The sequence below is a fragment of the Pangasianodon hypophthalmus genome, chromosome 28, assembly GCF_027358585.1.
Source record: "Pangasianodon hypophthalmus isolate fPanHyp1 chromosome 28, fPanHyp1.pri, whole genome shotgun sequence".
In the NCBI taxonomy this organism is placed as follows: Eukaryota; Metazoa; Chordata; class Actinopteri; order Siluriformes; family Pangasiidae; genus Pangasianodon; species Pangasianodon hypophthalmus.
The window spans coordinates 11,662,128-11,675,991 of record NC_069737.1 but is presented as its reverse complement, the minus strand read 5'-3'; the positions used below and the strand labels follow the sequence as shown (position 1 = coordinate 11,675,991).

General features: G+C 38.4%; 1 protein-coding gene across 1 annotated transcript; it reads left to right on the top strand.

The window, feature by feature from the left end:
• Window positions 1–6,257: 6,257 nt before the first annotated feature.
• LOC128317663 (multiple PDZ domain protein-like) lies at window positions 6,258–13,774 on the top strand. Its single transcript, XM_053231055.1, has 4 exons — window positions 6,258–6,377; window positions 9,797–9,901; window positions 11,416–11,614; window positions 13,173–13,774. Exons 1-4 carry the CDS (start codon window positions 6,353–6,355, stop codon window positions 13,393–13,395), a joined length of 552 nt encoding a protein of 183 aa, XP_053087030.1. The 5' UTR covers window positions 6,258–6,352; the 3' UTR covers window positions 13,396–13,774.
• Window positions 13,775–13,864: the final 90 nt, after the last annotated feature.

Sequence of the window (13,864 nt, the reverse complement as noted above, 5' to 3'; positions counted from 1 at the left end):
TGTCTCCAAACCATTGGGAAAGCACCCCTCCAACTCCAGACTCAGAGGTGTCTGTTTCCACAACAAAGGGCTTGGATGGGTCAGGGTGCTTCAGGATAGGAGCATTGGTGAAATCAGTTTTAAGTCTCTTGAAAGCTTCATCAGCTCCAAAGTTCCAGGCCAACCCCTTGGGTCCCTTCTTTAACAAGGATGTGAGGGGAGCAGCGATGGAACCGAAGCCCCTTATGAACCTCCTGTAGATGTTGGCAAAACCCAGAAATCTTTGAAGCTCCTTTACTGTAGTGGGAGTGGGCCATTCGCTTGGCTTGGTCCATGGATACCTCCTTAGTAGTCAATATACGCGATGACGAACCTCCTAAATGTACTAAATGCTGTTGGTGGCAATTGCAGTCCTAAAGCTATAATAGCAATTGTAGTCCTAAGCCATCATAGCATAACCAACTCGTGATTTCCTTGTCACTCCATGAAATCCAAGGCTCATGAAGGTGAATCAAGGGGACACCAATGATAATAGGATGCTTGGTGGTGACCGTGACCAGGAAGGAAATGTGTTTCTGATGGATAGCGCTGACTTGAAGCAGAAGGGGTTTTTTGTATAAAATCACCATTCCATTTCCGATGGGCCCCCCATCTATGGCAGGAATCTTGAGGGGATTTTGCAGAGGTTGTGTGGGTATGTTGAGCTTCAGAACGGTGTTGTGATCCATGAAGTTTCCCGGCACTCCAGAGTCAATCAGGGAGGACAGAAACATGGTCTGAGTGCTTGATCTCTACCATTAGCCTGAATGGTTGCTCAGATACAAATTGAAATGGACTCACTGAGGGGATAACTGAGGTGGTGAGTGTCCTCTCAGCTGAACTGGGCTGGACCATGGTCTTTCCATGGTGCAGGCACTGAGACACAAAGTAAGAAGTCTGACTACAGTAGAAACAGAACCTCTCTCTCCTTCTCTTTTTTTCTGGTTCTGCGATGCTTAAACAGGTCCTTCCGAGTTGCGTGGTTTCAGGGTAGTCAACCTCGGGTGCAGGACTCACAGTCCGTTTGGAGACAATTGCGAAGGAGATGATCCAAATGAATGGCAAAGTCAACAAGTCCAGTGAAATGTTATCATCTCGGCAGGCCTGTTCTGTGATCACTTCCGGTTTGTTAGTATTTGGGTGAGTGTGAACATCCTGGTGGGGCGAGGTGTTGGGGATTGCTTGTTTGTATGCCATGGTGTGTTCGGGAAGTGGAGTTCTTGGTGGATTCCACCGTGGACATCATGGCACAATTTACTTCCATTGTGTGGTTTTGAAGAGTAAATTTTGGTTAAATTGAAAGTCACCATATTGCCTGAGTTTGTGCAGTAAGTCAAAACTGGACCCAGAGCATGCTCAGTGGATACAGCCAGTTGGACCGTGGGTCTGCCTCTTGCCTCGCTCAGTCATGGATCTCAAAGAGGTAAGTATAGCATTATTAATTAATATGTAAATTGTTAAATTGTAGTCATATAATTTGCACAAGTATACTGATTTTTCCGTATTGACCCATGAGCTTTGAGTCATGATTGACTGAGCTACCATTTGCTAGCTAGCCGACATTGGCTAATCCATCATTTTAAGTAATGAACCAACTGAAAATATATAACGGTACACAGCAGTCTTTTGACATTTACACTCAATACATGTTTTTTGAGGAAAAAAATTGCTGCTCTTCATGATTTTCATCAAGCTCTGACACCTGCAGTAAGTGCCAATCTGAATGGAGAAGGGCGCTCTTTTATGCTCCACATGTTTTGTTGGTGGATTACATTTAAAAAGGAGAGACTGACTAACCTTACAAAGCTACTTCAAGTGTTAGCTAAAGTGATACAGTCAATAGTAAACTGTCATGAAATTTAGCTAGTGTTAGCTGCCTTGGTTTATGCTATCAGTTCGTTCATTCACTTTTGTTTGCTAGTTATAATATCAGTCCAACAAGCTAGCTTAGATATCAAAAGGAGCAACATGCTGGAAAAACTGCAACCGCTGAGGCTCTGTTACAATAATTTCCAGCCGAACAATAAATGGCTTTGCTACAGAACTGTCAAGAGCTTCAGGCACATATTGGAAAGTGCGTGCGTGTTCATAAGGGTCAACTGTCATGTCCAAAACTGTCAATTACCTCATCAACCATGCCCTTTTATTATCATCAAATAACTACTATAAAACACATTTATCATAAGAAAAAATATTGTGTCAGATATCAGGGTCAGCTGAACTTGACAGTTCTGTAAAAATTTGCTGCCTCCCCCTGTGTGCACAGAGTTTACATGTTCTCCATGTGCTTTGGGGGTTTCCTCCTCCAGTCCAAAGATGTGTGGTAGGCTGATTGGCATTTCCAAATTGTCTGTAGTGTGTGTGATTGTGCACTGTGATGAGTTGGCACCCTGTCTAGGGTGCCCCGAGTTCCCTGGGATAGGCTCCCCTGCGACTCTGTGTAGGATAAGCAGTACGGAAATTGGAGGGATGGAGGGCTAGTACTGCCAACTTCTAACATGGAATAAGACATCATTGACCATCTTTGTTTATGCACTGGAAGCTGGCTGAATTTCTCCTGAATTATCAGCATCCACTGTGTCTAACCATAGAATTAAAATTAAATGTATCATTTCCTGTTTAATGTTGTGATTTCATATTTTCATAAATGTGGTCATAAATGACCAGTGACTGAAAGCCTCAGTCGTTGCCAATACTGAGGCATCTAAATGTAAGGAGCAGTATATAATGTTTAAAGCCCACTGCTGCCTGCAAATCAAATTACAATTCTAAGCCCAACTGTAAAGTTGTAAAATGCCCAGTGCCCCGTTGCCTTTATAACCAATCACACTGCAGTTCCCGTGCGAAATGCACCATAACCAATCAGACTCTAGTTCTAATCCCCAGTGTAGTTCCTGTCCCCAGGGCCACTATACAGTAAATGAAGATTATGGTTCCCTTTTCAGAATAGTTTACATTCTGTTTGGTAAAGCACTTGATTATTGATATAAAATAGATAACACCTCCTCAAATGCATTTATAACCTTGTATATAGAATATACTGTATAATACCTTAGGATGTCTGATTTAAATCTATATAAATTCTAATAAGTATTTATAGTTACATGCAAACATACATATCTGTTCAAAAGAACATTGTAATGCACTATAATACAGACTCTGGTATAATAGTGTTAGCAACTATAACTATACTTATAACTATATTTTATAATGTATTATGAATAATGGATTCATAATATTCCTAACATGTGTTATCATATATTATTAATTAACTACTATGTATTATTCAGTAACTACTGTGAAGCTGACTAGAAAGATATGCAGTTACAAGACTGATGAATGTAAATCTGTTAATCCTCAAGCCTCTTGTGTCTGTCTGAGCAAATTCTTGGTGTGATCATGTACTTAATTAACAAAATAATTGATTTTTTCAGTCATGCTGTCCATGAGTTAGCTACAAACTCAACCTTCAGTCCCTTGCCAAGTGCATTTTCACATCAGGCACAACCTGTGGGCATGTGAATTTGTTCACTAGCATGATTTAGTGGTCCTTCCTTGCCATATTGTGCTCTCCTTCACTGAGCTTGCAAAGTTAGCTGGACTCTGCTAACAGGTAACACATATACAGGGACTAGAGTTAGGTTTTCCTACATTTTCCCTGTATCCCTCCCTAGTAGGGTTCCCTTTGGTGCTTTGGCTCAGTCCTGCAGCCCTCACTGTCTCTTGACTAGTGGGAATGTGGCAAAGTGTGATCGAGTGAGCCCACCAGCTGCTGCCTGCCTGTTGAGCTTGCTACATTGGACTGCTAACACATAACATGAAATGTCTGGGACACATTTCCATTCTGATAGTGAATCAACAGCTGAATACTTGTGTCCAGAATTTAATCTAAATCGGCTTCTACCACCTAGGCCAGGACATACGGCAGCCACAATTGCTTTTTAGGCAATGACTGCATCAGATCAGTGGGTCCTGATGACAATTTCCTGATGACAAACTGCAGTTCCATTTTAGGAGGTAAAGGCCTCATCAGTATCAGACCCACTCCTATGTTTGCCACACTGGACAAGCTTGTTCCCCCTTGGACTGAAGGAGATAAAATAAGAAAACCCACTGGTTCTCAACATACTTCCTATGTTAAGGCTATAAGATTATTCATGCCGTGCAGCCACAAGACTGGTTACCATCAGAATACTGATGTTTTTTAAGGGTGCATTCCAGCACAGGCAGTCAGATTCAAATTCATTTGGCCTCTCTCTAGTTCCACATGTGTTCTTAAGAGGTATGCAGGCAGCCATATGACTGGCTCCTATGTGCCTCCACCAAAGAACAGGTCACACAATTAATCAGAATGAAGCTAGATTAATTGAGAATGCTGGCTACAGTGTCATCCCAAACTGTGGCAGACATGATAGTGCTTGCCAATGTAATTCAAACAGGTTGCTATATGTGGTACCGTCTCCAGGAGTTTCCTGTTGGAGCAGCCTGTTGGAGTCAAAAGTGGGTCATCAACCTGTATCAAAACCCCAAATACTATGTGCCTTGACTCAGCAAGAAGGGCACAAGTTCTAGCTTGATGGAGATCCAATGCTTTTCTCACAAACGTGGCAAACCTTGGAGTGGTGCCCCATCTGAGACAGATATTCATCATGGGCACAGGCCCGGGAGGGCATTATGGTGCCTCAGAAGCATGTGGATCCCTAGTGTGAGAGTTGAGCACATCAATCTACTGGAACTGGGGGCAGTTAAATGTCCTCAAATTGCCCTCAGTTGTGCTGCTCTGTCTCTGCAACAGGTGAAGTCTGTCCCATTGGCACCGAGTTCCCTACCAATGAGGATGTCCAGTGCAAGCAGGTGCTTGCTGAAGGTAAGGAGGATTATCCTCTATTCTATCAGACCATGGTCAAGGTCAAGTTCAAGTATAAAATATGGTAGCACTACATTTTGTAACTAAAATGGAAAAAAAAAGAATGAAATGAAATTTGTGCTCACTAATCATTTTTGATACTTGTTCTTGTTTGCATAAGTTTCAGTGATTGCACAACAGTAGAACACCGGCTTAGGCTTTTCAAAAATGTTATAGTGCGTCCCAAATGGTCAGTATTTTCAAACCGTATAAAGGAACCTTCAGAAGCAGTAAGGCATAGTAATGATCACAGCCATATACAAATTGAGTCATGTGATTTTTTTTACAAATTTTACAATACATTGTATGTTTTTTCTATGTAATGTAATAAATCTCTCTATCTATTTACACCCCCATAGTGTGGTGTATTTGCACATCATGCATTAATGTCTAGTTTGTTTCATCATGCTGTGCTCTCTCAACAAACGCTAATGACTAGTTTTGGGGGGATTTCATCACAACATCAATACCATTGTAACTCTGAGCTAGCAAGGTTTTAGATGTTTTTTTACCAACGGTGTATTTTAAACAGGCTCCTTACCGAATGTGATCTTTGCAGTTATCTAAGGATAAGGTTATGTAAATAAGTAAATACAAATGTTTCCACACTGTTCTAACTTTCTTAAAGTTGAGGCGTCAAAGCATGTTATAGGTAAAAAATTGGCCAGAATTCAGCCACAGAGACATCTGCCTGTTTTTTTATTTGGCAATCCACACATATTTTAGCAGTAATATGATATAATATAATATAATATAATATAATATAATATAATATAATATAATATAATATAATATAATATAATATAATATAATATAATATAATATATAAAAGTGTATATTATAAGGATAGTAATTGTTGTATGTTTTTCAGACTGGTTTAAGTTTACACTTACTGTATTTTCTTGGCACATAGCTTTTTGCAGTAAACTGCTTTATGCAGAATCCAATCTAAGCACATAGCTGTTAAAGTTTCCACCAGCTGAATAGGAACATGTGCAAGATACAGTAGTTTTGTGGAACCTGAGAGCCAAACAAGAAGGTTGAAACAAGTGCTAGTGTTTAGGAATGGACTACTTTTATTTTATATAAGGGCTCATGGCCCTCAGGCCCTCAATAGCATGTATTTGTATAGGTATTGTTCATTGGGTTTTGTTGGGAGCCCGTAACCCAGGCACATATAGTCTCTGGTTACTTGACACACTTCAATAATTCATGCTGCCTGAATTCAAACTCCAGCCCCCTCCAACTGAAGTACGCTAATCAGAACCTAATGAGTCTAATTCCACGGACACACCTAGTCTGAACAGAATATGTTTGCATCTCTGGTAGTGTAGATAGCGTGTGTGGATTTATAATGTATCTTAGGTTAATTGTCTACTGGAATATGATGCCCAGGACACACAAGTGACTGTCATTCTAGACAAAGTGATGCGATCATCTCTGCACAGTACAGGTACATAATCTGTTTTTCTGTTTCTATTCACTTTCTATGAAGAATGTGTTTATAAAACTGTTATAATTTTCTAAGCATTTTTATAAATACATTGTTTTATAAAAGCATTTTTTTTTAATTTATGTCCAATTGTCTAAAAAAAAAAAGACAAGAACCCTTATGTTGCACACATTTATTCCTATCTAAGGACATTGTGAGGACATTACAATAATGAGAAGTAGTACAAAATGTTTGTCATTTCATTACCAAGGAATTAATTATTTTATTATTATGGAGCTGCATGAGGTATTATTATAATAATATAATATAATATAACAAGAATTATAAGCATGGTTATAATCATTTCTGAATATGTGTTTAATACAAATTTAAAAAAAAAAAAATTAAATAAGTAAGTGTTTAATGTGGTTGTATCAAGTACTGTATGTGTCCTTTGATGCAATGTGAAAATGTCTGTAGTTAAAAACTAAGCAAAATATATGCTTTAATGCTTGTTGTTTTAATTTTCCCAGTAACATAAGAGCACATGAATGACATGCAACTCTAGATATCTTTCAGTTTGAGAATTAATGAACACTGTATTTGCATGAGTGCAGTATGATTTTAAATTGCTTAGTGAGTGAATGGATCACTTTGCATGCTCCATGCCATAGAGTATATTCAGCTGGTTCTTCACAACAAGAGAAAGTGTTTCCTTTTTTTCCACTGACCTAATTCACTACTGTCACTCTAGACCCAAGGGTTAAATTGGTGGAATTTTTTGTTCACAGGAGATGTGTGACTTCATCTCTTATTCACACACATTTGAGTTTAGGTTACTCCACCAAAGACTAAATTTGACTTGCAAGAACAAGCAAGTTCCAGCCAAAACAAACTGGATTTTGTGATGTGTAATGTCTTAAATGTATTCATCATTATCATTTGAAAATTATGCCATAGGCACACTGTGTCTTTCCCTAACTTTCTGCATGATATGGTTTCAGGGGTACTGTTTGAAGATATGCAAGATAAAAATTCAGATTTGAAAAACAGGATGGGACAAGGGTGATAATGTAGTCTCTCCACAGGACATATCAGGGCAGAAAATTGAAATTGACATTCACAAGGACAGGCCAGAACAGGAGTAAGCCATTTTTAATACTGTATATATAGTGTGATGAACAGAATTTGTGGAAAAAATCTCACTGGCAAATATATATCTATATATATATAGTAACTGTTTTTAGCAATTATATGAATTTCTTTTTCAGTTTTCTTTGGTTTATTCAGAGCTAAATTCCCCAGCAGGAGGTTTCGTGCTTGTTCTCATGTCAAAACCAATCTGGGGGGAGCAAAGGATACACGTGCCTGCTCCAATAAACATGAAGCCTTCCACTATATTTCATTCAATTTTTCCTGTCATCCCATCCATATGCATGTACAGTTCCTTCCAGAAAGTATTGGAACACCAAGGCCAATTCTTTGTTTTTGCTATACACTGAAGACATTTGGGGTTGAGATCAGAAGATGAATATGAGATGATAGATCAGAATTTCAGCTTTCATTTCCTGATATTTACATCTAGTTGTGTTAAATAGCTAAGAACATGGCACCTTCTGTTTGAACCCTCCCATTTTTCAAAAATATTGGAACATATGACTGACAAGTGTTTCTCGTTGCCCAGGTGTGCCCTGTTAGATAGATTGTTTAAACATTTAATAGCTCTGAATATCTACACTTGGTCTGAACCCTGGGTTTTGCCTGTCAGTTGTTGATAAAAAGGATAGACCAACATGAACACCAGAGAGCTGTCTATGGGAGAACAGCAAGCCCTTTTGAAGCTGAGGAAAGAGGGAAAATTGACCAGAGCCATTGCACAAGCATTGGGCATAGCCAATACAACAATTTGGAATGTCACAAAGAAATTCAGAGATGAGCCACAAAAGCTCTGGAACCAAGATTAACCTAAGTGATGTGAGGACCAAAGTGTGGAGAAAGAAAGAATCTGTTCGTGATCCAAAACATAAAAGCTCATGGGTCAAGCAGGTTGGAGATAGTGTCATGGCTTCTTCTTGCATGGCTGCTTCTGGAATAGGCTCACTAATCTTTATTCATTTATGTAACTTGTGATGGTAGCTACAGAAGTCTACAGAAACATTCTGTCTGCCAATTTACAGAGAAATGCATCCAATCTAATTGGGAGGAACTTCATCATGGAGGAAGACAATGACCCAAAACACACTGCCAACACAACAAAGTGTTATTTGCTTTAATTTACTTTAAAACGATCTGTTCCAATACTTTTGCTCACCTAAAAATTGGGTGGTCTGCTACCAAAGGCTCCATGTTCTAAGCGGTTTAACACATCTAGATGTAAATATCAGGAAATCCTATGCATCTTTTGATCTCAAAACCCCAAATGTCTAGTGTATAGCAAAAACAAAAGAATTGTCCTTGATATTTCAGTACTTTCAGAGGGAACTGTATATATGATGGGTATTCAACTAAAATTTGTGAAGGTCTGGATAATCAAATAACATGCTTAATTATTAGTGATTAGTTTATAAATAAGACATCAGTTCAGTTTATTTCGGACTGGTGCTTCACGTTCAGAAGAGATATTACCATGTTTGACTAGCGCCACAGACTCTGAACAGATGAGATGTCTGATTTTAAACTAGACTCAGAGAATAAATGTATACTCCTCTGAATGGTCATCATTAAACATTCTGGTTTTGGGGCTCCCATGTGGCACAACAAAAAAGCATTTGCTGTATCTTTGGTAGATCGCAATTTGAATTCAAGGGAGCCAAATTGCTGTGCTCTCTGGGTGGGAGGGATGGCGTACTCTCCCTGCCCTGTCAATCACAGAGACACTAGCCAATTGTGGGTGTCTGTGAGCTCATGTATGCGGAAGAGGGCAGATAGTGCTTTCCTCAGAATGTGTTAGTCTGCTCTGTGACGTAGCATGAGCAGCAATTAGAAAAGATGCAGCTGGCTGAGTTCACATGTCTAGGAAGATGCACGTATTAGCCTCCACCCTCCCCAGTTGGTAGTTGTCATATGACAGGGGAGAGCTGGCTGTTGGGTAGGAATTGGCACTGACCATGTTGTTTGTTTAGTCTTGAAATACTGGGAAAAAAATTTTACACAAATTTACAAATTTAATACCTGCCTGCGTTGCAGTCATAGTAATTGCATGCAATCATTGTTTTCAAAATGACTTTCTGGATTAGAAAGGTTTAGTCTGGATGAATTTCTTCCTTAGTAAAACAATAAAAAAAGGAGAAATCAAATAGAAATGATGCGTGCTTCATGTTAGTTTCTACCAATTTTTTAAAAATAATTTGTCAGTTTCTTGATTTATTCAGACTTGTTAGTTTTGTGCAGCGTCACTTTCTCCTTGGCTGGGTTGACTTGCGCTGCGATTTATTTTGCAGAAGAACTGCAGAGCAGCAGCATGGAGGCAATTTGTAAAGTCAGCACTCATCAATCTACAGGCCTTGAGAAGACCATCACTGTGTTCAGGGGCAACGCCAGCCTGGGTATGTTTACACTGGTCATCATGTGCACATGGCTCAATGGGGTGAACTGTATGAGAAACCTGGTTCACAAAATACTCTATGAGCGATCATTCTAAAAGTACAGCACTATATGAACAGTGAAGAGTGAAATGCATTATCATGACGACATCAAAGGAACTTTGCATTGTTTGCTGCATGATGGAAGATTTATCTGAAAGAAAGCATAAGCAATTTCACAATCTCAAACAAATTAAAGAATGTGTTTACTAAAACAGGTGCTTATTAATTGAGGTTACAAGGTTACACCACTTCATTTTAATGCTGAAAGAACTCATTGTGTTGCCTGAAGGCTAATTTGGAAATTACATAACATACAACTTAATGATAGCTACAAATCTGTTCATTTCATCATTCTTTGACAGTATCTAATTAGACATTTGTTTTCATGTTCATATACCCAAGTGCTTGGAGAGAAACATATTTGAATTATGAAGCAGCTACATTTCACGTGATGTCTCTGACTGAATTATAAGTCCTTTCCCTTATCAAAAGGCTTATTATAATTAACTATAATGTATATTTCATTCTACCTCTATGCAAGACAATAGACGATACATAATACATCTTTGAAAATAAGAAACAAAACTTTAGGCCGTATATGTACATATAACCTCCTATAACGTAAAATAACGCGAGACTCTCCAGATATTAGATCTATAAAGCAGAATCTTTTTTTTTTTCAGTATTTCAGTATTCCACTGAACTATTTTATGCAAGTGAATATTAATTGGACTTGAGATTAAAGCTGACAGCTGAGAATTGTTTAATTCATCAATCTGGGCACACATCGTTTAATTTATCATCAAAAATAACAATTGACTTGCAGATAGTCTTGTTTTTAAATGAGATTATACTGGACCAATCATTCATTACGTATTGTGGGGTTGTTTTTTTTATTTCTCTGTAAAAATTTGGATAGATTCAGTGGACAAACCTTGGTGTGGGTCTTCTTTTCCTCTGACTTTTCAGACTGTGATGTGCTATGATTGTTTTTTTTATTGGATTATTATACTGTATTTTCCCAGAAGAAACATATCCAAAGAATAATAATTTTTTTCACTATTACTAAAATAGTTCTTATCAAATTTTTCATGACCAAAATATGTAATACAAAATTTTAATATGTAATACAAAATACCTCAGTTGTAAATGTATTGACATCAATTAAAGTACATATTAAATACTAAATAAACAGAAACACATTTCATAAGAGTGAGATGAAATCAGTAGTGACATTTCAGCGGATAAAGCTTAATGTTCTTGTGCTGTTTTGGATTGAAATAAACATAGTTAGAAGTTCATAGCAGTTTTGCCTAAAAGTATTATGAACAATAAAGCCCATTATTTATCATATGAAGTCTTATACACTTAAACACTTGTTTGATGTGACCATTAACTGAAGCTCTTGACCTGTATCTGTATGATTAGCTGATAGATACATGTGTGTGTGTGTCTGTGTGTGTATATGTGTATAGGTATGACAGTGAGTGCTCTAAGAGATGGCTCAGGTATATTCATCCGTTCAGTGGTTAACGGAGGTGCTGTAAGTAAAGATGGCAGACTGAAAGTGGGAGACGGAATCCTAGCCCTCAATGGAGAACCCACCACCAATCTCACCAATACACAGGCTAGAGCTATGCTACGCAAACATTCACTTATTGCACCCGAACTCAGGTCTGCACACATGCACACACACACTACTATACAAGCAAAAGTGATTTTATTAATCTATTGAAATTTGTACTATACCTGATTAAATGAAACATTACTAGACAAAAGGTCTTTTCACCAATTCAATCATGTTTCTGTTCATAAAAACATTGTTGACATGACGTACAAGCCAATGTTTCCTCTTGCATTAGGAAAAAAAAGTATTTGCCCTCGCCTGCATGCGATATTAAGCTGTCTCTGAAAATGTCCAGACAACGTATAAATACTTTTAGCAATCACAAAATTATGGATGTTTTTAAACAGTCTTGCACTTCATCTATATGCTGTCTTCACTGGGAGCTCATTAGAACGAAAAAGAGAATAAAGTCCAAAGAAAACATGATCCACAATTCTGATTAAATTGGCTATTACAGCCTAATGACAACAATTCATGCCCCGGAAATGTGATCATATTGCCATGTCTGAAAGCTGCCTGAAACTCAGGCATCTTTTGTTTATTCGTAGCTATTATCAATGTAATGATAAACAAATAAATAGCCAAAAAGACAGAGAAAAAAGTTTTCTCTGTTGTATGAAATGCTGAGCTGAGTTCAGAGCTGAGTTCACCTAACACAAACTCTGTGAATGTTGTTATTTTATGAGACCCATTTGTTATGGAGTTTGTTAAATAAGAAATTGAATGTTTCAGAAAGCCACTTTATAAAAAAAAATGGACAAAAAAAAACCCATATGCTAATTTACTGTCTTCTGCTGCCTTTCCACAAAATGCTACATAATTTATGCCATAGCATTTAATCTCAGTGGCAGGTCAGTGTCAAAGCTTGTCATTAAATATGGCTAAACGTAAAACCCTAGCTGAACTCCTACTGTAATGCCCCACATCCCTGGTCGCCCATTTCAACTCAGGATGTAAAATCAGCTATGTGGTAATGAGCTGATTATTTGGATCAGGTGTGGAAAAACACTAAAACATGTGGAACAGAGCTTCCCAGTGGTGCAACGGAAAAGTGTTCACCCTATTGTCTGGAGGCTGTGAGCTAGAATCCCAACAATGCTACAGCCATCTGTGGCCAGGAGTCCAAGAGATCAAAACTAGGCGTCATCATCTATGAGCTCAGGTATGCAGAAGAGGGCAGATAGCGCTTTCCTCTGAGTATGTTACACAGTATGAGAAGCAGTTTGAAAAGATGCAGTTGCTTGACTTCATATGTCACATGGCAGCCTTCACCTCCCGGATTTGTAAGCAGATTGGTTTCCCAAGGTAAAAAGTAGCATGTTCGCAGTGTTTGGCTTCATGTGGCTCGGAGGAAACATGTGATAGCCTTCACCTCCCAGATTGGTAACTGTTGTATGATAGGAGAGAGCTGGCTGGTGGGTGGGAATTGGCCAAGACTAAATTCCCCAACCTACAGACAGAAAAATCAACCCACATCTCCCCAGTTTTATGTGAAAACCAACAGACTTGGCAACCATGTCTATCATACCTTTCATTTTACTGCCAGTTTACTTGCTTATGCTTACCTGTCACTCGATTGATTCATTTATCTTCTTATACTGGCAGTGTGACATATGTACCTGCTGCATTCCTTGACATGCATCGCGCCATCCAATCAAAACAAGACGTCAAGGCAAGCCGAGCTACTGTCATCCAATCGAAACAGGAGATGAAACTGGACCAAGCCACTATCATCCATTCAAAACAGGAAATGAAAATGGGCCGAGCCACTGCTGCCCAATCCTTTCAGGAGCCTAAAACTCTTGACACAGCCTTTACAAAGTGGTAAGTAAAAAGTTAAAAGGAAATACACTTACACACAAAAATACACTTACCCAAGGTTCTAAAATAGGACAACAAGCTTAATATTTTCAACTAAATATTTTTAAATATGTATGCATTTTTAATTATTAATGATGAATGCATTTTTAGGGGATGTATTCCCGAACAAACCAAAGTAGAAGGAGGAAGAGTGATTGAAAAATCCTGTAGAGAAAGAGAGAAGGAACAAGCAGAAAACACAACACGGCTAAAATGCAGACATGACAGAGAGAGAAAAGATGAACAGGAAAGGGACGCAAGAGGTAGAATATTTTCACTGCAAGCAAAGGGATGGAGAAAAGAAGAGACAGAGGACAAGAGGCAGAGAAGTGATCAGGATTCATGGAGTCATCCCAGGAGGTACAATAAATACAGATATTCATTTATATTTCTCGTAATTCTAGTGATCTCAGAAATGTAATAATAGCCGTGGGTGT

Excerpts from the sequence above, each read along its gene's own strand:
- LOC128317663 (XM_053231055.1), top strand. The coding sequence starts at position 6,353 with ATGCGATCATCTCTGCACAGTACAG. Across the intron at positions 6,378-9,796 it reads ATCATCTCTGCACAGTACAG|AAGAACTGCAGAGCAGCAGC; the intron begins GTACATAATCTG and ends TTTATTTTGCAG. Across the intron at positions 9,902-11,415 it reads CAGGGGCAACGCCAGCCTGG|GTATGACAGTGAGTGCTCTA; the intron begins GTATGTTTACAC and ends ATATGTGTATAG.